General features: G+C 46.7%; 7 protein-coding genes and 1 non-coding gene across 8 annotated transcripts; 4 read left to right on the top strand and 4 right to left on the bottom strand.

The window, feature by feature from the left end:
* Positions 1–490: 490 nt before the first annotated feature.
* BDV38DRAFT_258075 (YoaK family protein) lies at positions 491–2,014 on the top strand. Its single transcript, XM_032055684.1, has 2 exons — positions 491–1,200; positions 1,272–2,014. Exons 1-2 carry the CDS (start codon positions 999–1,001, stop codon positions 1,880–1,882), a joined length of 813 nt encoding a protein of 270 aa, XP_031909510.1. The 5' UTR covers positions 491–998; the 3' UTR covers positions 1,883–2,014.
* A 2,913-nt stretch (positions 2,015–4,927) lies between these two features.
* BDV38DRAFT_184259 (uncharacterized protein) lies at positions 4,928–7,030 on the top strand. Its single transcript, XM_032052140.1, has one exon. It carries the CDS (start codon positions 5,117–5,119, stop codon positions 6,389–6,391), a length of 1,275 nt encoding a protein of 424 aa, XP_031909509.1. The 5' UTR covers positions 4,928–5,116; the 3' UTR covers positions 6,392–7,030.
* On the top strand, positions 6,981–9,096 carry BDV38DRAFT_258072 (Low affinity iron permease-domain-containing protein). Its single transcript, XM_032055683.1, has one exon. The coding sequence runs from the start codon at positions 7,328–7,330 to the stop codon at positions 8,837–8,839; it is 1,512 nt and encodes a 503-aa protein (XP_031909508.1). The 5' UTR covers positions 6,981–7,327; the 3' UTR covers positions 8,840–9,096.
* Positions 9,097–9,546: 450 nt separating this feature from the next.
* On the bottom strand, positions 9,547–10,707 carry BDV38DRAFT_258071 (uncharacterized protein). Its single transcript, XM_032055682.1, has one exon. The coding sequence runs from the start codon at positions 10,351–10,353 to the stop codon at positions 10,096–10,098; it is 258 nt and encodes an 85-aa protein (XP_031909507.1). The 5' UTR covers positions 10,354–10,707; the 3' UTR covers positions 9,547–10,095.
* A 328-nt stretch (positions 10,708–11,035) lies between these two features.
* On the top strand, positions 11,036–12,063 carry BDV38DRAFT_258070 (uncharacterized protein). The gene has a single exon (XM_032055681.1). The coding sequence runs from the start codon at positions 11,404–11,406 to the stop codon at positions 11,866–11,868; it is 465 nt and encodes a 154-aa protein (XP_031909506.1). The 5' UTR covers positions 11,036–11,403; the 3' UTR covers positions 11,869–12,063.
* Positions 12,064–13,811: 1,748 nt separating this feature from the next.
* Positions 13,812–15,554, bottom strand: BDV38DRAFT_184227 (uncharacterized protein). The gene has a single exon (XM_032052139.1). It carries the CDS (start codon positions 15,125–15,127, stop codon positions 13,940–13,942), a length of 1,188 nt encoding a protein of 395 aa, XP_031909505.1. The 5' UTR covers positions 15,128–15,554; the 3' UTR covers positions 13,812–13,939.
* Positions 15,555–18,272: 2,718 nt separating this feature from the next.
* BDV38DRAFT_t194 lies at positions 18,273–18,346 on the bottom strand. The gene has a single exon. It is a non-coding gene; the product is annotated as a tRNA-Val (tRNA).
* A 1,522-nt stretch (positions 18,347–19,868) lies between these two features.
* BDV38DRAFT_274284 (Zn(II)2Cys6 transcription factor) lies at positions 19,869–22,307 on the bottom strand (the record flags this gene model as incomplete). The annotated part of the gene is made up of 2 exons (XM_032057817.1): positions 19,869–21,799; positions 22,070–22,307. The coding sequence occupies 2 exons, from the start codon at positions 22,305–22,307 to the stop codon at positions 19,869–19,871; spliced, it is 2,169 nt and encodes a 722-aa protein (XP_031909504.1).
* Between the last annotated feature and the right edge of the window lie 625 nt (positions 22,308–22,932).

Raw genomic sequence — 22,932 nt, 5'->3', positions numbered from 1 at the left:
TATCGGGATGATGCAAGACCCACGGGAAGACCCTGCTAATGAGTTATAGTAGGGAATAAGCCGTCAAGGGCGTTTATCGAGGTACTTGAAAACCATGGTGGGACACAGAAGCGGGAAGTTATACCACCAACAGTAGAGGGTAAGAAATCTACCTGGGTAGAAACATTGTCGGTTTGTTTTTGACCAAACATGCACATTTTACTATAGCAGGAGGAAGGGGAAAGAAATGTGGAAGATCGTGATTTCCACAATAAATTACTTTACCTTCCGCCCACGCTGTCAGATGATTTAGACTCTCGCTATTGGCTGGGCAGCCGTCATGCAGGGATCCGATACCGTACTAAACTACTACATGATTACTACTAGTACTACTGGTCCAAACCATTGATGGTCTTTGCTCGGAGAAATTCGAGGTGACGGGTCATCCATCCGACGGACTAGTTCGGAAATTGTTATCTTTTAACTTTTACATAAGGCTGAGCATTTCTACCCCCTCTTCAATTCCAATACATACGGAGTACGGAGTACATGGGGGAGTTTTTTGATTGCTTCGTCGTCAGCCCTATCCGTGCGGGGCGTGGGCCTGGTCCACTCATGAGACGAAAATGGGGATTCTTTCTGCAGCAGAAGAAATACAATCCAGTGGTTCTGCTTAGGGCCAATATCGCAATCACGAACTATGCCCAGAAAGTTAGGCACCAGCCATTTGGTGTGACCGGAAGACTTCACCCTTTCCGAAATAGTGAAGGTCAAATTTCTCCGGACAACAACGATCATCCCTAGTCTTTAAACTATGGCGACATCGGACACTCTCCGACCCCAATGACTCCAACTGCAAAATTTGCGCCCGCACTGTCTGTCAAATCCGACATTCCACTTTCCTTGGTAGATTCGCTGCGAGCACTCCAGGGCTTTAGGTCAGAACAACACTGCGCACACGATTCTTTTAACTGCCTGAGCCCCTGATTCCTTATCTGGTACCCATCAGACCGTAATCAATGAGCGGAAATCCGTCTTCGGGCAACCCGCCCGACCTCGAAGCCCACCAACCACCAGCGAAATCCTCATTCTCAGCATGGTGGACACAATCCGTGGACGTCAAATATACCGACCTCATTTGTCTTCTGCTTTGTTTCACGACTGGACTCTGTGACAGCAGCGCCTACAATGCGTGGTCCTGTTTCTTGGCGATGCAGACCGGTAGGTTCCGACAGCACAACTCCCTTGGAAACAATATACAATATACAATTCACGATACTGATAATAAACAGGAAACACCATTTTCCTCGGTCTTGGAGCCTCAGGCCAGCCAACCAGTAAACCCTGGGGCTGGTTGAAATCGCTCTGTTCCATCGCATTCTTCTTCATCGGCGCCTTTACCCTCGCCAATGTCACCCGTCGCGCCGGAGCCCGCCGCCGCGGCACGCTCTTCCTGTCATTCGTGTTCCAGTCCCTTCTGGTCATCATTGCCGTCGCCCTGATCGAAGGCGATCTCATCCCGCACACCTCGGAAGATGCTTCTCTGACAGGTGGACCTCTCTTCCTGGAACTGATCCCCATTGCGCTCTTGGCGTTCCAGTCCGCCGGCTCCATCACTTCCAGTCGGGCGCTGGGGTACAATGAGATCCCAACGGTGGTTTTGACCAGTGTGTATTTCGACGTCGCATCGGACCCGAAGCTGGCCGCTGTGCCAACCACCAACCCGAAGCGGAACCGACGTATCGGAAGTGTGGTGATGCTGTTAGTTGGGGCTATTGTAGGTGGGTGGCTGAGTCGGAGTAGCGGAGGAATGCAGTCAGCCTTGTGGATGGCTGCTGGGTTTAAGATGGTAATCGCTTTTGGATGGTTGGCTTGGAAGGCGGAGACTGCCCCTTCCAAGTGATTGGTACCTAGCGATGGGTAGTCATGATGATGTGCCGGGGTTTTTAGATGTTTAATGGTGTTGATATAGGAGCTAATATGTGATAGAGCATTCGATTAGACTAATTTAGACCATAGATCTCCTTTTTATAATTTCTCCAGCTGGCTATGTAAACTGTGACATAGGCTCACCGGATGCTCTGCCGGATCTACAAACTTAATTGTTGCTTATATGCTTAATCTCCACAACAACACAGCCCCCTTGCATATCGCGAAAGGATCCAAATTCATAATTACTAGCTGGAACCAAACAACCATTTCATTAGGGTTCCACTCGAAACATATCATTGGTCTTCCAGCCACTTTTCTAACCGATCATGTTTTTGCTTTGTTCGGTTACTTCGCAAAGTGCCAAAGGAACTATATATCTATCGAAGGAGAAATAACTGTGGAAAGCGGGGGTCACATCTGGGGTTGCGCCGCACCCCGTACTTCTTCGATCCATACCAGGATGAATGCGATGAGGAGAGGGATGAAGACTATCCAACCTATGAGCCCGACTTGGAAGATCATTTCAATATACAAGGAACACATCTCCACATGAACAGCTGCTTTGGGACATTTCCAAAATATGACAATAAGCCTTTCGGTGCTTGCTACCTACTCATGAGCGATTACCCCATATGAAATGCTTCATGGAGAGCGAAGTCCCTCGAGGCAACCGATTACTTCGAGGTGGACTCATTGCCATTGTCAAAACCATGACCGCTCGGTTGAGCACAAAGTCCTTCGCCCTCATCCACTGGCCCCTGTAAGTTACTGTTCCTTCTCCGAAGACAAGATTTACATGATACACCATGGTTGGGGCTCTGCTAATAGAAACTGCCATTCAGGTTATGTTATATTCCATAATGGGTCCACAACAACTCCGTGAACTGGAGGCTTATCTTAACGGCAAGAATCTAATAATTCGAAAGATCAAGTTGTACGATATGGAGCAGGAGGATACGGCAACGGTAGATCTACTTACCCGGTGGTGGCTGGGCTTTGCTGTCGGCAAGACGAAGTCAGTCAAAACGGCACCTCTTCCTTAGCCTTCTTAGTATCATGCATTGGACGGCGTTTCCAGGTGGTTATTGGGTACTTGGTTTGTGGGATGGTATTGCTGTGGTTTTCTCTTACTTTCTAGGATTCCTCTGGGGCATGATCCAGGTTATTTGTCCACTGTATTCGGCATTTGGAACATTCGTCAACCCTTGAGACAATAATCAATACTACTCCCAACAAACATGTTTTACCACATAGCATACTTTGGCTAATGGCATTAACCTGGCTAGGTACTAGACTAAGTTTCGGTGAATCTCTCCAAGTCCACTCCGTAAAGTAACAAACATTATCTATATCCTTGGTTCCCTCTGACCTCAATACAATCAACTTCACAAACTCACTAAGATGGTGAAAAGCTCCAGTAAGTTACTATATGTATACATTGTAATATACTATACCCGCGCGTGACCTACAATCCGCTAGTATCCACACATCTATGTGCTAAATCAACAGACTCTGGTTATCGACTAGCCCAACTCGAATATAGAAAGTATACTAACATCCAGTTGAACGGTATATATTTTGTGGACACCGCTTTAGAAACGAAATCGATTTCTGAGTAGAAATAAAAAGTAGGCAGACGACATCCTTTATAAAGAATCTTTTGTGAAATAAGAAAAGCAAAGTAAACTAAATTAGAGACAGACATATTGACTAGAACAGAGAAATAGTGGTGTACCGGCATTTTCACAACTGCCTAGTTTCTAATCTATGACTTTCTATTAAAGTTCTTTTAAATCAACTATACCCGGAACACCTTGCCAGTTTGAACTACGAACTTCAAAAACACTACTGGTTAAACTTGGTCATGTATACAACTCTAATTTCTGAACGTATTGTGGGTGATATTTCCCCTACTTAAACCCGGAGGAGGCCTCTACAGGTACACTGTATATAACATTCCGCTATCTACCCTAGTCTTGGATCAATCTCAATTAGCTGTAGTAGGGCTAACTAAGAAGCTTTCGTACTAACGAGTTGTGCGCTGCAGGTAAAAGATTACCATCCATTTCACATTTGATCACGTTGGTATTAGTCATTAGACTATTTAGGTTGATGAGTAGGGTGAGGTAATGCTTGTCAGCATCATATTAGGTAAGTTGCTATCTGGACAAAGAAATATCTGAGTAGCATATAGGAGATTGTGTTAGGATGGTTATGTAAAAATCAATGTGTTTGAGAGATGTGTGTTTACATTGGTTATATCGTCCCCAAGACTGATATACACTGCTAATGTACTAACTCAGCTGTGTGTATCTGTTGTGGAAGAGAAGATAGGTGATAATATTCACGATACATATAAGAGTGATATAAATGAAGTACTGGGCGCGTGATGAGTTTCCTTTTGCGGCAATTTTAGCGTAAGTCAGCATGCAATAAAGACCAAAGGGGAATGGAATTCCGGGCATGGTCACGCGGGTAACTGCAAACCCTTATCCAAAGAACAATGTATACAGATAATCAAACCATCATGATTAAATCATCCGCACGGTGGACAATGGTGTAAGAATATTCGGTATACGAAAAGTTCGGTACGGGCTGTGGGTCGAAAGTAGGGCTTCCAGAATATGACACATGACGTCTAGACTGCTTGGTACCCCAGGTTGGGTTACATAAAGGAAATGAGAATCGAATTCAGACATCTTGTGGACTTTTCGGTCTTGGTATGCAGCCGGTTTTCGATTTGAAATGGAATGCCAAAGTTCTTCAGCGTACCACGGAACGAAGATCGGCAGCATCGGTTTCGAGCGATGACTGCATGACTGCGGCATTTACTTCCTGTCATTTTTTCTCTCTTACTCATGTTAAACTTTTCGTCTCCGTGTGACGATCCGAGTGACGCTTTGCGGCTGTGTCCGCTGCCAGCTGTCAATCGTTTATACTTAATCCCGCACATAAATAGCCCTAACTCTTCCCAACTCCTACGAGTTTCCCGCACCCAATCGACGAACATATCTCGTCGCTTGGAAAATTTACTCATTTCGATCTTCGATTGAGAATCGAACCCATTGCTTTTTCTTCATCAATGGCATTTACTCAATGGTCCCACCCAAGCAAAACGACAACCACTTCTGAGATCCTGAGTTGGCTCAAGAAGTATCCGATGCAACGACACAACTAAGCGACTGATGTTTCAACACCCGTAACAATGTCAGCACTCCACAAACTGGCGGCAGTCAAGAATGGCCCAGAGGCCAGCTGGGACGACAATCACATGAAACTCCTCGCGCGTATGAACGACGAGGAAATCGAAATCCTCCAACTTCCCTCGCCCAAATATTCGGCTAAAAACATATCGACCGAGTTGTGCCGGATCCCCGTGCAGAAAGATCACATCATGAGTTCTCCTTGGAGACTCGGCATCTGTGCCATGGAAGACAAGGCACTCAGCAAGGCCAACCAGGAGATATTCCGTCGCTTACACGTAGACGGTCTTATCGAGGTGGTCCTGTTCGGTGATAAGACGCTTTTGAGTAAGAGGCCGGAAGAATGGCCGATCTGTGATTTTTTAATTGCATTTTATTCTGATGGGTTTCCCCTCGAGAAGGCCATTTCGTACACGAAGCTCCGCTCGCCGCTCTGCTATAATGACTTGCTTATGCAGGGTCTTCTCTTTGATCGTCGGCTCTGTAATAGAGTCTTGGATTATCTTGGTGTGCGGACTCCCAAGAGGCTTGAGGTAAACCGTGACGGTGGCCCCAGAGCCTATGATTGGGGTCTCGTTCAACACGTGTATGATCGGATGGGGCTCGGGATACCAGGCCCTAGAGAGAGAGAGGCAACCTATGAACGGTTTCATCCACCGAGAGTGTCCCTTTCGGAAGATGGAAATACGCTTCTGGTGGATGGTCGGACGCTCCACAAGCCTTTTGTGGAGAAGCCTGTCAGTGCGGAAGACCATAACATCTACATTTACTTCCCAACGACTCCCCAGGGCGCCGGCGGGGGAAGAAGACTGTTTCGGAAAGTTGGCAACAAGTGTTCCGAGTACGACCCTGACTTGATCATACCTCGATGTATTACCGAACAGGGCACGACCAGTAGTTACGTGTACGAGCCGCTCTTGAACGCCGACAATGGAGAGGATGTCAAAGCCTACGCAGTGGGGCCCCAGTACTGTTTTGCGGTGACACGAAAATCGCCCGCAGTCACAGGTGTGGTCCTTCGGGATGCAAGTGGCAAGGAAGTAAGACTACCCACCGAGGTCAGCAAGGAGGAGGCAGACGCGGCTGCCAAGATCTCAACAGGATTTGGTCAGTCAGTCTGTGGATTTGACATCGTTCGAAACAAAGGCAAAAGCTACGTGATCGATGTAAATGGCTGGACCTCGGTGAAAAATCAGCCTAGGTTCTACGCTCAATGCGCCGATATCCTGCAGCAGATGCTTATGTCTCATGTTGCTAAACAGATTGCTAAGAACTGATAAGACTACCTCGCGATAGATAAGTTGTGTATCTAACCGTGTACATAGTCTAGATCCATGGTATAGATAGACAATACAACGCATCAAGATCGGCGCGGTCCATAATGATTAGTTAGAGTTGTAATAATAGTTGCGTAACCTCACAGAGTCACCATATCAGTCCACATATTGTTTGAAGTAGCCTGTTAGAACTACCGCATTACTACCGCCGAAAAATCGCTCATGGTTAAAGGCCGAAGCCGTGACCCTGCTAGCCATTCTTTCTAGGTTGAGCCCATAGTCATCTCGGACCGAGAAGGGGATCAGACTTTTTCTACCGGGGTAGGGTTACATGCGGGCTGCAAGCTATGCTGGCTGTGCAGTTGTAATGGTGGAGCAAATACTGACACAGACCAGGTTGAGTCTAGAATGGCATCTTGCTTGGTACCCTAACTAACCCAGGCCCCTGTGAAGGCCTTCTTTCAGGGACCTTTGGGGAACAATGGGTCGACCGACATTCTCCATCGGTTCAACTAGTGGGTCCTGGTGGATTAACGAAAATTAAAAAACAATATTCTTATGTAAAGAAGAGCAGTAGGGAAAAAATACATCTGCCGTCTTGGATTGGATATTGTATATATACAAGTTTATATCGCATAAATTTCTTCATCGTCCGCTCACCCAGACTCGGAATCAATCCCTTCCAAGATTATCATTTCTACTGTGAACGCGATACTGCTGGACACACATCTCTATCTTTTCATTGCCATAACTCTTTCGAATGGCTGATATTAAACTTATGAAGAATTCTACTGTGATTGTATCCTTGATCCCAGTATCCCTTACCGACCTGGAGGCAATTTGCGAATTTGCAGAAGTGACTCAACCCCCCTAGAGCCCTCCCGTACATTGTGTCGTCAATCTTGGTTGTATTCATGGCCACCCTGTTTGAACAAAATGAAGCACTACAAGCCAACTTTCCGGTGCGAGATTAAGGGTGTCGCAGAGACCCAACACCTGCCGATCGAACAAGATGCGAAGGAGAAGCAAGATGGCATTGTGACAACAGCTGACGAGGTCACCGGATACAAAGCCAAAGCAAGCCCTCGGCTGTTGGACAGGTGGCTGGACACAGTTGTCCGTATTGCTGGGTCTGCACCGGTCTTTTGCTTTATCGTTGGTGCTCTTCTCGTTTGGGCTTTCTTGGGCATTCGTTTTGGAAATTCTGCTAAATGGACCGCTGTCATTTCCGATGTGCAGGCTATCCTGTGCTACGTGTTCGACTCTTTCCTCATGCGCCAACTGCTCCGCGAATACTCCGAACAGCAGGAGGCCATTGCTGAGATGAAGTCGAGACGCAACAGCCATGAGCGAATGCTCGCGAAGCTCAAGAGCAAATTGGGGCCAGAGGGAGTCAGCCATGTGTCTCAGATAAGCAGCAGTCGGCCCTTGGATGCACTGGATCAAGGAACACGGACACAAGGCTGGTTTGCGCGAATGATCATCTTCTCCGCGTGGGCGTTCGGACATATCGTAACCGTGGGCATGTATTGGGTCTGCATCTTTATCTGGCTGGGCTTCGGACACTATTGTGGCTGGACGGACCAGTGGCAGCTGTACATTAATTCGGCAACATCAGCTCTAATGGTCTTGGTATTTGCGTTCCTGGATTGCCTGCGGGAATGCTATGCCGACTATGTCAACAATTGCCTGGACGCCATCTTCCGCCTAGACGCTACACTTGAGAAAGAGCTCCGCTGCATCACTGAGGACCACCTACCAAACGAACCCGAGGTGATCCAGCCGCCGCGTGAGAATCCACTGCAAGTGGCCGTATTCTACTATGCCGACATCATCGGGACACTGGCCGGAATCATAATTCTCGTGGCGGTCATCATTGCATGGGCAGCTGTCGGACCGATCTTCCACTTCAACGACAATTGGTGGCTCCTGATTGGCACATATGCGGGGTTAATCGGTCTGTTCGACAGTTTCATTCTGCGCAATATCCAAGGCAAAGTGAAGGAGTACACGGTCTGTCAAGTTCAGAGCCTGGAGAAAAGAGACATGACCCTCTTCGCTAGGACGCAGATGGCAATTCCACCTAAAGATGATCTTGATACATCCTCTGTCACTCACCGAATCTCGATTGCCATGGGAAATGTCTGCTCGCATCTGCTTATGGTGATTGCTGGCTTTCTGCTCACCATTGGCTGTGTGATTGGCTCAAGTGCGATGCGGTGGAGTACGACGGGACAATTGATTTCGAATATTCCACCTAGTATCATCGAGACCTTTTTCATGCTCATCTTGATCACTGGCCAGAATGATGCGGATGCCAGCGCGAGGGTTGATATGACCAATATTTATCACCGTCGACAGAGACTCCTCTGGTTTGTTAAAGACGCTCGGGAATACCTGGCGGCTCCTCGAGAGTTAGTAGACCTCCCTGAGAAGGGCGACAGTTGAATTCTAAAGGGTCTTGTGATATAGACACACAGAGATTTAACATTACTATTCGTGAGGTATCGAGGCTGCCTCGCTTTAACATGCACTGCGGTTAGATTGATCCCTCAATTTCCCCCTTCGCTCAACCGATAGGGGCACAGCATGACAGTTATGGTTTTGTATTTCATATTTTGTCTTTCTTCTATTATATGTTCTCACCTCTTGTTATTAAATATCCAATCAATCACATCAACTAAACCCAGTATAGAACACAATATGAATTAATCCCGTATACGAAGTACTCCCCCTGAAAGTTGTAAGTCCTAGACTAAGCACACACGGACCAATCCCACCCAACACCCTCATACTCCCCTACATTCACTTCGTCAAATGAGACATCGCCACAATCAACAGTGGTAGCATGTGAAGCTACACAGTAAACAGAAACCACAGAATAACTTTAGCATAGCGACATACCGGTATGAATCATGACTACTACCAATAATAATCGAATAATCCCACCCAGAGTCCTCGGTACATAACCACATACATGCTACATAATCAACATTGTGGTCTAAACTAACCCACCCGCCCAACCCATAGGGCTGAGTGGGCCCACGTGCGTGTCACCGCAAGGGAAAAAAGCTTAATTTCCCGAAAATGCCTCGTTCTGACTGGATGATTCCTCTCTTAGTTTGGCCAGGGTAAAAAAAAAAAAAAAAAAAAAGGTGAAGAATTAGCTTAAACCCTGGAAAAGCTGTTGCCTACAGCACTGCCTCTTTCTTAGTTTTTCTTAGGGAGTCGGAGAACTTGGATTTGCTTGGATTTGTCGCATCTACCTGCTTATTTGGATTAGCTTGGTCTTAGTGGGCAGTGTTTCACCTCGGAGAAAATAATATGAAATAAAAACTAGGTACGTAACTTAGAGTGACTCACTGTGGACGACGATGAGGTGTTTTTTTACGCGATGGCGTACGGGCTTCACGGGATGAATAGGTGGGGTTGTCTTTCTTCTTGATGATGTGTTGGTTTGTGCATTTGGGTGATATGGTTGATATCTTGATTTTTGAACTGTTGGGGAGGGAGCGGAGTCTTCACTAGATATGACAGAAAGCAATTAGGTATTTGAATTATGTTATATCTAGAAGTTCCTAGTATGGATGTTGGATACTGGGATTTATGTGTGCGTCGAATATTTTTTGCGTATGGGTCTCTGTCTAGATAGACAGGTTTTTGTTTAGGGGAGTAGAATTTCCACAGCTGATGGATGACTACGCCTATGACAGAGTGGCATATGGTAGTTCTATGTGGAGAGCCAATGTCCCATGGATATATATGTTAGTACTGAGGAGTGTTATGACTCCTTGGACGTAACAGTTTCCCACTAGATTGACTGCACCATCGTCACGACTCCGAACGGTGAATGGATATCGACCACCACTAGGCAAGTACACAATCTGAAACCCTTTTCTGGCTGCTAATCCTATCGACCCATGGCTCGTAATTATGATTGGGCACTTCATACGCGATGTCATGATTATGCCATCTCACATCGCGTTCCATATCTTTGAGACCAGGAATATAGGGTTTGCTCCAGGTTTAAATATCCACGGTCTGCCGTTCGACGAGCCACAGATGTGGTACCATGCAATCAATATCTGCGTCCACCGGAAAGAATCCTGCTTGACACTGGCCTAACGCATCTGGTTTCGACGGAGCGAACCGATTGTATTGCAACTGCAATTTCTATTAACCAAGAAGCCCAGAGGAGTCTTTATATACTGGCCCCTTTCCTGCTCTTGACACCATCTAATCGCAGACATAGACAAGTCTATATCTAAAATTAAACAAAATTTAAGATAGTACTTACCAAAATGAAGCAAGCTATAGGTCCCAACTTGTAATAGAGAAAATGTAAATGAATCTGACAGCTTCCTCTTCCTTCTAGTAGACGTAATGAGCGGCTAATAGGCGCAGATGTCACATAATACACCTTCTATATCTTGTACAAAGTAAGCATTTGCTACCGCTTTAGCTGGTGGTGGGATAATCTAAAGCGTGTAATACAGGCTTCTGTGCGCTTCGAAGAAGTTGGAGCAGTGCGCCTCATTGCCAGGAAACTCTTCTAGGAACATGCCCAGCCGGTCTCTTTAGTTGCCGTATATCACCTTTCTACACGTCATAGTAAAATGTCAATCAGGGAGACATGGATGTCACGGCAATCAGTGTAGCCTTTAACTTTGTCCACCTGAATATTTTGTTTGCCGCACTGAATTGGATCTGCATGCAAAGATGAACTGGCAGAGCAGATCTATAAGTAATGGGATCAGGTTTTTGATCAAAAACGAACATTGATCACGTCATATCTACTGCTTCTCTGGTTCAAAATATTCTTGTCTACTTATAAGTTCTCTTCTTTATCCTATCATCCCAGCAGCAAATCACATAAGTCGCCCTTCACTGCTCAATTTGTCTTGACCTTTCCACAATCTATCAAGCAGACATTGCAGTTCTTCTCAGTTCGTCTTCAATTCCAACTAGGGTACCCAGTCTATCCAATACTGAAGGAGGAAAACGCCTCCGAGATGTCTGAACAGTGGGTCGTATTCAAGATCACGAATGTCTGTCCGGACACCATCAAGATTAGCAACGCTCATCTGAGCGAGTACATTTATATATGTCTTTTTTTTTTTCCAATCCCTGCTGAAAGTTTTCGCACGGTAGGGGTATTTTTTCCCAGTGGCCTGACAAAGAAAACGAACTGCCTTCGGATTCTGTCAATGGATCCCAAATCCAACCTGGGATGCAGAACCTGTCCTTCGGCTCCTGTGGCAAAGATAGCGGCACCAGAGACGAATCCTTTTGAAGTTAAGGGTAGAGTTGTGGCAAGGGTAGAATGGTATTGTTCACCGCGTCCTGGATTACAGAATCCGGTGACGAGCTCTTCTTTCACTAGGGGCTACAGCATTAGCCATAGGGGCAACATTTCTACTGGTGCTATTGGAGAGGTCGTTTTCGAACTCTCCATTCTCTGCTTGTTCAACCGGTAGCCTGTTGGCAGGGTTTGGGAAAGGGAAGGAGGAGATGGTCCGGAATTAATCTCTGCTATGTGATACACTTGAAGGGTATTTCCCAATAAAATGCTTGGTTGGCGAAAGATAATTCCTATTCTATGATCACAATTACCGTAAGTAGATATGATAATATCAGGGAAGACAAGATGGACTCTCCAACACAGCGATACTGGTAAAAAAAGTAACTTGAGTAGACCGTACAGAAATTCCACGCATATCTGATCAGGATAATAACATAGTTATATACGATATTTGCCATCGACTTAATGTGTCTTATTAGTAACAACTCCTCAACAGACTCATGCTAGGGAAGTCCTAGGTACATACTTTCCATCATAGCTATTATCGCTCTTTTTTTTTAACCGGAAAGAAACATCTGGATATGCCGTACTCCTTCTACTTACGGCACTTTTAGTTAACCCATAATCATACATATGAACAATAGTAACCGCATCTGTCAGATGTCAGCTAAAGACACGAAAATTCCTCTTCTCAAGATGTTTCCACCTCACTCATCAACTGAATATCCTTATTTTTAGAAGCCATAATTGATTTATTATATTTCCAAGCTCTTTAAACTCTACATGTCTTGCATATCGTATTGTACAGGAATTCCTCCGCAAACCATCTCAAGAGTAGAGACGAAACCTCTACCCTATTTTCCTTTTTATCATTCCTGCTACCACACCCCGTTTACTAATGCACGAGATACAGTACAAAAACATAACCGACCTGACATCTCAATAATCCAAACTATCATCTCCCTATCCCAAGCACAAGCAAGAATCACCGTATAGTAAAAGTCCTAATATTATTAATAATAATAGTAATAGTAATACTCTACTTAACTAAAATAGCACATCCCAGTTTACCACTGCAACTTGGTCCTCAAAAACCCCATCTTCTAATCCAAGACCCCCCAGTTTGCCTGTCAGCAGGAATACACCGACATTCCACGATGCGGCTCACACCTTCATTTCCCTAACAACAAACTCTGAGATCGTAGTCCATATTACTTGCATATAGGCCAACGCTTTCCTTTTGTTGTGCATGAGTTACGATCTTAGGTAATCTTACTATGTATATTATCAAATCAGAGATCATATTCATCATATACTCGGGTTCGACTAGTAGGTAAGCAGAGTAATACCCCAGGCTGGAATTACATACTAACATACAGTACGAGTTACATACACTAAAAAACCAATATCACAGCACCTCCGGCGATAACCCATCCAGTCAGGAACACTTGCTCAGGACTAGTCATCATGCTAGTCGTCATCTATCTATTTTCCGAGGCGCCCGGTTGATAACCTTAGGCTCCGCTTTTAGTGAGGGGTAAAAGAAGTAGTCTAAGTGGGATGTCAGATGACATCAGATCGGCGATTGCGCTAGTATTCTAGCAGGACGTGATAGCGGGGCTGTATGCGAAAGGGCAAGATCAAAAGTGGTAAAAATTGTAATGTCTATCGGTACGATGGTAGTGGGTGTCTATATATGCTGTTCAAGACGCAACGAAAGAATGAAACCAACCGTGTCCGAGATAGAACGAGTCGCAAAATGGTATCATCGAAGACAAAGAAAGCCCATCGGCTCCAACTTGCAATAGAAAAATGCAAATGACTCCCGATGAGCTAGCATACGCCAGACAAGAAAGCAAAGCCCCGTCCCAGTTGTAAGCAGAATGAAAAGGATTAAGAGTGCCCACAGTAAGGAAATGACAAAGGAAAGGACAAAAGAAAAGAGAAAAAAAAAAAGTCCGTCAGGGTGATCCGCGCTGATAGCGGTCATGTCCCTTGAACGAGTAATTGAGAGCGAAGAGCAATCCAGTCAGTAGGCCAATTCAAACGCGCTCAAATGCAATCCGACAGATCAAACGTAAAATGCCGAGGAAGCTCAAACAGCAGCTCTGATGTTGCCCTGCAATTCCGATTATTCATCCCGACTCTTAAAGATGGAAAAAAAAACAAAAAAACCGGATCAATCAAGTTAACTTTTTTTTTGTTTGGGTCGATGCCCAGTAAAATATCGCGAAGGATTGCGACGACTATGCCGACGGTCGTCGAAGAATGTCCTCGCAGTTGGCGTCAAACCGCATGTTCCATAGACGAACGCTGTTCATCAACTTCTCCGTGCTCTCTAATTCGCGGTCGCGACCAAATATCGTCTCGACAAATTCACAGCCTGCGTTGCGGCCCATAGACACGTTCTTACTACCTTCTCGCTTGGCCGCTTTCCACATGAACTGTTCGCAGGTTTTTAGCAATTTCTTAAACCGCGCCCACAGGCGCTCTCCACTTTCCAAGAAGTCCTCCACCACTTCTTGGTGCTCAGGCTGCTTGATCCGATCCACACACTCATCGGCCCTCTTGATCTTACCCGCCAACTTGATCAACAACAGCCACAACTCGCCCGCAACATCGGCCATCGGAGTCGAAGCACCGTGGTGGAAGACCGTCCAGTCGTAGATCCACTTGCCGAGGGAGTTCGCATCGAAGACACTTCCCAAAAGAATGATAGGGGTTTCAGTGGGATCCCAGTTCTTGATCGAATAACCCGCGGGGATGCCAGCTTTAGCCGCATCCTCTTCCGTAGCCTTCGGAGCTGGCTTAGATGATGTCGTGGGCTTGGGCTTCGATGGCGTCCTCGTGGAGGTGGACTGGCGACGCGCGCGGGACCGCTTCGGTGAATCATCATCATGCACGGGAACCTGGTTAGAATAACAATATTGATCAGTGGGTGGCTTTGGCTTGCGTGGAGTTGCAGACGAGAATCGACGGGGTTGGCTAGCTTCCTCGCGGAAAGCAAATCGTGGCGCGTCATCGAATCCATCGTCGACCACATCTACAAAGATGGGTCGTTTCCGGGTCGAGTGCGACGGGCGTGGACTAGCGTTATCCCAAGGGTCCGCCGGGGCATTGCCCATGGTGCTACGGCGACGGTGATAGGACGAAGAGCCACCAAAAAAAGCACTTACATTATCGTGCTTGCGCGGTGGCGTGCTAAATTCAGGCATCGCATCGTAGAAAGGCGTACCGTATCCGGCATATTGCCATCCTGCGGCTTCCTTGGTGCCGGCATAACTGGCTTTGCGACTATGGCGCTTGGATGATGGCCGAGGGGAGCCGTAGGGATTGGCGACCTGAGTAGCGTAGTAGGCGTAATGAGGAGATGTAGGAGGCGAAGTCATATAATGGGACGACCACCCGGGAGGTGGAGTGGAATAATGATACATTATCGGAAGTTGAGCATGAAAAACGGGCTCGTGATGCTGGTAGTAGTAAAGACGAGTAATCAAAATCGACAACTTTTAAGAGTCCCAAGTAACCAAGCTGCTCAAGGAGGCAAGCAAATGTAAAAAAAAAGTTAAAAAAAATAAATAAAATGAAAATTGGAGAAAAGTCAAAATAAAAACAAGCACAACCCAGGTATATTGTACAGGATATCGTTCAGAACAACCCGATCGACGCCGATGCAAAGGACAACGAAATCGGAAGATCGATAATGAGGACCGTCACCGAGGCACGGCGTGTAGGGGAGAGGAGGGACAGGATGTTGTTATGTGCTGAGAGTGCATTTGAACGTCGTCAATCGTCGGACGGGTTAAGCGACTGATCTGTGTGGGAGGCGAATTCGGTTCCTTGTGAAGCGAAAGAACACCGAATCCAGACGATTGCCGAAAATATTCGAGCAGGTTCCTGAAGGATCTAATTGTTCTATCTATGTGATATTCCAGGAGTCGACCCAGGAGGTAGTGCGACTGCTGGTTGAAGGGTGGTTAATTTCTGGAGGGAGGTGATAGTGAACCCTTTGAAGGGCGATAATTGTAGTAAAATGGCGAAAGGAGGGCGCGCAGGCGAACCCCAAGCGCTTTTGTAATGGATGGTGACTGAGTCCACGGGAACGGGGCACTGCGGGTAAGGGTGGGGGGGGCTGTAAAATTTCACAACGCTAATTTTGGTTCCATTCGGTCCCGTCTGGTTTGGTCTAGTACCGTACGGTACCGATGGAGTACTTTTCAGCTCCGTGTGTGTGTCTGTGTGTGTCTGTTTCAGGCCTGACAAGCACAGCTGAGAATAACAACACCTATGATGGTTGCAAAATGGGAATATTCATTTGAAAAATCCCTCTTACATATACGGATATTCTGCACATTTAAGTTTATCGGGGAAAAGGTCGAAGCTGATCAATATGACCGGAACACATATGATATGTTATATACTCTCTGCAATAGCCAGATTCGGTACCGCTGAAGGAGTCATTTGGAGCGTTGATTAGTTGGGCATCGCCTTGTCGTGCCCTCTTGGTTGACTGGATAGGGCACAAAATAGCCGAATCCAGGGTCGCTATTGGTACTGACTGATAAGCTAGGAGTCAAAATTGTGATATGGACCATATATATCCAGTCATCCGTCTTCGTGAGCCCCCTTCTTGAGTAATCCACTGCATCACTCTTCCATCAGACATTCAGCACCATTGGTCGATGACAAGCTCTACCAGGTTGGAGTCATACACCATGGCTATTCGTACCTAAGGCATTCACGGGTTGCTGTAGGTTCAGTCTCCCATCACACCATCTTGATATCCTATCCATACGGCTAGTAGTGGGAGCCTAGAAGCTGGCTATGAGGGCGCGTATACGGGCGCGGGTGTGAGTCAGTGCCTAAGTGGCCACAACTGTGGCTCAGAGTATTATAGGTATCTGTTCAGAGTGGTAAGATTATGATTCAGAAGCTTGTCAGCTGAACAAAGACTCTTCCTCCACGAATACAGCTCGCCATGTTTGGAATCTGAGTCGTCATCGCACGACGGCCTAGGGCTGTGGCAATTTGATAGCACCGGTCCGAGGATCACAGCTGCGGATGAAATATCCCAGAGAGTGCTCTGGGACTTCATAGTATGATTTAATGAAGTCGGAGACTAGAGAAACAATCGCGTTCAGTACATGCTTGTGTATAGCTATTACATGGTGAGCTTTAAGGTAACCTGTTCCATGGATATTTCCCGCCGTATCCCATGGTTCCCTTCCCTGATCTCTGGTTCCAGATAAACAAGCTCGTCTAGAGGGGGTTTAGTTCAGTGGGACCTTTTCTGTCATAAACACCCACACTATAAATTATAACCACCATCTCCATCTACCAAAAAACAATGGTTGTTGGGCAACATTCAGTTGCTGGGCTTTACCGCTGCTGGGCAGCAAGTGCACAACGCGATCGGGCTTCAGCAGACAGACCGCAATTTGAACATCTAAGGACGGAAAGAGTCCGTGGAAGGGTGGGGAATTAAAACCAAAAATGAAAGTATATAGAGAAAATACCTGAAATGCAAATGAAACCTGTCCAAGAATCTGGTTCATACTATATCGCATGCAAAGTACTCTATATGTATAACATGGTACAAACCCTACATGACTTGTACATGTTTAGTCTCAACAAAAAACAGGATAGCGAAGGAACCCTAGCCAGCCCGTCAGCCCGTCATATTCGACGTATCTATTATTCGAAGTGAATGAAGGACCAAAGCGACGTTCTCCTAAATTAATTTGCTGGCTTATTGTAATTGCTTTTTTGTGCGATAGACTTTTCACCGTCGTACCAAGCGCTATGGCACTCAAAGTTCAAGGAGACGAATCACTAGTGTCGTTACACGGTGGAAAAACTGGTAAATTAAAACATGGCTTGGATAGATAAAGACCAAATGGCGACGTCGGCAATGCTAATATTGATTGCGAACTAGTCTCGTCATAGCCGCTGTGATGGTCGGCGTCAACGGTTCAATTGCATAGGCTGGCCGAGGTGTGATGGGTGATGTGATTGAAGCCCCCCTCAGCCACATGCAGGATTAATTTAGAACAATATATTAAATGACTGCCGACACGGTCATCCTCCCGAGCCAGATTGCGCCGGAGTACACAGCACGGAGTACACTAGGATATGAATCTGAATCAAGGGAGAACACATCTTGTAGTAATCTACCAACCCCCTCCAAAAGGGGAAATCAATATGAGGTTCACACGGGAGACCGGTACTTTTGCCTGCATCAAAGTCAAAGCGGCTTCTCCACAGCCAAGACCCACCAGCAGAATTTTCACTCTGCCCTTGCTCTAGAAACCGATCTAGAATCTTGTATGGCGGTGAAGTGTTTCTAGTCGTTTTAGACACGGGAAAATTTTGCATGTGTGAGTGTAAGGAATAAGTTCAGGCTGGAGAAGACCTGCTGTACAAATCCCTGAAGACATGACTGGAGCAGCAAAAAAAAAAAAAAAAAAAAAAAAAAAAAAGAGAGAAGAGAAATGGTAGTGTAACACACCTTTAGTCGATTTCAACCGTGTAACGTTGGTCAGAGCTCAAAGGCTAGAATTAGCCATTTGTAAAAATATATGACCAGACTGGGGCTCGATCCCAGGACCTTATCGGTGTTAACGATACGTGATAACCAACTACACCATCCGGCCGATATATTCAATAGCTTTTTATTAAGGTATATGAGGGAAATTTGCAAAGTGTTGCAAACAAGGGGCAAGGACTAAACTCATCCCATGTATGTACGGTATGTACTGGTACATACATAGTTACCTATTTTAGTACGTACAATACGTACCACATTCTAGTCCCGTAGGCATTCATATTCCAGCCTAGATTACCATAATTTATTCCCACATCGGTACGAAGGAGACCTGAATCCTGCATACTCAGCCCTGATGAAGAATTCCACTCAAAACAAAGCCACAACACTGGATCGCTCGCCTAATAAGTCCACTCGGACTTGCTTTCATGGGTATACGTAAGTCTTGTCTCATCCTCTGACCTATTCACCCCATTCCAATAAGCTTGAAGAATCCATCACGTAGTCGAAACGAGCATTATTGTGCGCGTGACTTCAGCCCTTACCCTGAGCCCTAGTCAGCAAGCTAGACATCAATGGGTCCAGTGGTCACTGCATAGGCGTCAATACAAGCCTATCAAGCGCCCATCCACACCGTACAAAAAAACATACATACGAACCTTGCAGATAGCGTGAGACTTACCGTAGAACAAACACACCCCTCTCAACTCCTGTTCGCCGATTCAGAGACGATCAAAGTACCTGGACCAGGGTAGGACCAAGACCTCCGACTAAACGATCACTTTTTTCAAACCTGCATGCAGCGCTTCCGGCTTCCGCGACCTCAATTAGTTCGTATTCGACTACCCAACAGAGCGAGCGATGGGCTACCAAAAAAGTAAAGTTACTGTACGTCGTCATAGCTACATCTGTGGCTCGGTGGGTACGGTGTACCCCTCACAGTAGTAATAACTCTTATAGGCAGACCAGTGTGGTGGAGTGGTACATTGGACTCCCTGTTCTGACTGAACGTGCATATACTAGATCGTTCTCCACGCTAACTAACGTGGCCGGGTAGCTAAGGTATCGCCGACCAACCCTATCAGCTTACCACGACCCCTCCTGATCCTTCCACAGAATGTATGACTATGGTTTGTACATACATGCGCCCAATGATGGATTTCCCGGCCCAAATGCCTCCACCATCATTTTTATTTTCTGCGGTTACCAGGGTGCATATACATAAATCTCCGACTTGTGGAGTTCAGATCGGCAAATCAGCATCTGACACGCTGGCGACGCCGGACTCGTTACAGGTGGATCTGGTGTTAGGTTATAGCTGGTCATGGAATTGCGGGTCGTTATTGGTGAATTGGTATTTCATCGGGTTGCTGTGGTTGTTAATGAGACTAGTTAGGTTGCTATGTGGTTATGACATGACTTCACTATACGAAAGAAGATTTTTTTTTGTCGAAGGTAAACACAATTGCTGCTATAGCCATGCTATGTACATGCATGTAGAACTCCATAATGCTCTACCTATTTCCATAATATATCCAGTTGTATATCATCAGGCATATCAGCCAGATTGCCGAATAGGCCCACTGGCGTAGGAGTAGTTTTATGTACCCATGGGTAGATTCGTGATTTTGTCACACCACCATATATTCCCCTTCGGCACGTTTAGCCTGTATCACCTGGTGCCATCGGAATCCATGCGGTCTCGCAAGCGGTGCTTGGATCGGAAACGCTGGCATTTCACTATGAGGCAAATTATCATCCAAGGCTGACATTGCGTCTTCAGATGCGTCAGGATATGTGCCACGTGATGCACGATCGGTATTATCGCCAACATCGGTCATGATAGGGACTCCTGCCCATATGTTTTCTAGCAGCTCTAGACATGAGAGGTTATTTAGAAATCCAGAATCTTTGGAAAGGTCCTCGCAGCGCTCTCGGATGAATGAACGATGTTTTTCAAGCACACACTCGGCGCCGGTGATAAAAAGCGGCCATAATAGGTATACGTCCGACTTAACTAGTGAGATATGATGCATCGCACGGTACACAAGTGATTGAATACGGGGGTGACTGGATGGCAAATCCGGATACGCAAGTCGCTCGGTATAGAGAATCGCAGAATGACGGAATGATTCAGAGATATGAAAGACATCCTCGAGGTTCTGGGGGGCAACAACGGCGTGGGATGATGGAGATGAAGGTGGCGAGATGTAAGCATTTGTTGTAGACGCGGGGGCAGCACCGAAGGGTTGACTGTCCTGCCGTGGGAGACGCCATGATTCAAGCTTTTGCCGTAACGAATGCCACTCAGCCCAAAACGTCGGTGATAATGGTCGCCTTGTAGGGTCACTCGATTGCGGTAGACAGGGCAATGGAAGCGAGTAATTGTTGCTAACTATAGGTATGTCTGAAATCGACGAAGGCGAATAGTGGTATGTCATCGATGGTGGAGGCGCAGAAGACGGAACAAATACATCCACCAGTCCCGGTGCCTTGATATTCTGATCTTGACTCAAAAGATTCAAACGACCAAGCTGCGCAATGAATTTGAACAGGCTGGGGTCACAACCTGCAAGATTTTCGAGCCCCCACTCGCCGTCTGAAACCGCCGCAATATCTAAGCAAGCACCGCGAAGCTGTGTTTCGCGATCATTGGTGGTAGCCGTCATCGTATCAAACCAGGTGAACACACGAATGAACCATTTCAACTCCTCCGACATTCGGGGAGAACTGCGCATTCGGATAGCCAACAACTTTGTCACCCCAGCGAACTGAGTTTTGAATTGAGCGACTCCAGTATCACACATGTGGAACAGGCAAAGAACCAGCAGTGTTGCAAGAACGGAATCCGACAGTCTTTCATGCGGATCGGCCAACTCCATATTCAAAGCTCTGACAGCCATGCCTCGATGGTATTGCTCCTCTCGAGCAAATCCCCCAGGGCTTGACACCCCGCATTCATCTCGGAACGCCTGGTCAGTTAAGGCGCGGTGGGCTAACGATGATAGGCGTGCTGGAAGGGACCGCTCTGTCGGCCTCATCCTCCGCTCATGCCTCTGCCGTATGTTACATGTAGATAACGTAGCGATAGCTTCCTGAAGCGATAAGCTCTTCTGCGCTAGGCGTAGAACATATGTGCGGAATGGGTTTGCTGGGCCATCGAAAGCAACGATCATGGGCGCGATGACTTCGGCGTAATAACTGATTAGATATCGGAGTCGTGGGGTCCGGCCAACAGAGCGCGCTAGAAGCAGCTGTGACAGTGATGGTGAATGGCAAGTTTCGGCGCGTAGAGGAGGACTGCCTGTACTTTCTCGCTCCTCCTGTTCCTCAACTACTTCTGTTGTTTCAGGCCCCGGGGCATTCCCTTGGTATGGCCATTGTGGCATCGCCGATCGCACTTGCGTCTGGCTAGAGGACACATCTATTGTGCTGATCGCATTATGACAACCCGCGAGGAGGTCTGGACTCTCCTGAAACTGTGACCGTACATCGAGGTTCGGTATGCCTCTTGAGACATCTGTTTCGTGGGTACCCGTTTTGCTCCACGGGCGATGGTGCACTGAGAGTGGAGTTCCAGTGGGCCATAACTGGGTGTTAGAGGTGTTAGTTGTCCATATTAGGTTCCTATGGGCTTTGGATACTAATGGAGGCCGCTGTTGATCCTGGGAAACAGATGAAGTCGTTGATGAAGTCGTGTGAGAGGGTGTAGACTTGTAAGGCGACGGTGATATCGACGGTAATTCTTGTGGGCCTGTTGGACATGGTGCTGTTGACGGTGTCGTAGCTGGTTGTGACCCGCTCACCGGAAGCGATAATCCCCTAAGCTTACCCCGGCTGGCAACACCAACACCCCAAGTCAATTTGGTCTTATAACCCGAGCATTCCCGACCATGATCAAGACATTGAGAGCAATATGGGCGTCGCCGATCACAGGAAAATCCTTGTCGGGCGCAGGTGAAGCAATCCTCCGCTGCACCAGTAACGACAGTCCGTTTGCGTCTCTTTCGGGGGGCTTGATCCGTGGCCGAGGTAGCTTTACGGTTTTGCGCTTTAGAAGCCGGTTCCATATTAGGACCCGGTCGACCAGCTATCGCTATCGAACCAATAGTCTTAGATGGCTTAACTGGCCAGAAACAGGAGAGGCGGAATGGCGGAGAAGACCCGCGTTGCGGGGTGCCATAGATAATAGAGCGATCGACGAACAACCGCTAAGGTCAGAGAGTCAAGACGGTATGAGTTGAGTAAGCGAGAGGAAGAGGTGAAGGAAGAAGGAAACCCAATGAATTATCGTAATGAGAAGTTTAGCCTCAAAATACCAGCGACCGGTGTCTTGGGGGTTGTTTCTGGGTTTGCTCCGAAAGTGCTAACACGCGGAACTAGTAGAGGCGGACGATAAGTGACGATCGCTGCTGCGGCTTTGCCCGCCCTTTAATATCACCTAGTTGATCGGTAGAGCCGAAACGAAGATTTTGCAACTAACCAGGAAGAGACAAGTGATATTGATTGGTTCAACTCGGGAATTTTCGTCACGAGAAGGTATCAAATAAAAAAAGCCCCAATTCTATGACGACGCGAACCGAGTCCCAGTGTTTGCCACTCGCACTTTAATAAAGACGGGATAGTTTGACCTGTGTCCCTATTTCGGAATACGACCGGCCGAGCCAGAAGATGATGATAGTACAGAGTATAGGT

This window comes from Aspergillus pseudotamarii (assembly GCF_009193445.1).
Source record: "Aspergillus pseudotamarii strain CBS 117625 unplaced genomic scaffold BDV38scaffold_66, whole genome shotgun sequence".
NCBI classification, from domain to species: domain Eukaryota; kingdom Fungi; phylum Ascomycota; class Eurotiomycetes; order Eurotiales; family Aspergillaceae; genus Aspergillus; species Aspergillus pseudotamarii.
The sequence above is the reverse complement of the archived record's forward strand: the minus strand, read 5'-3'. Positions and strand labels throughout refer to the sequence as shown.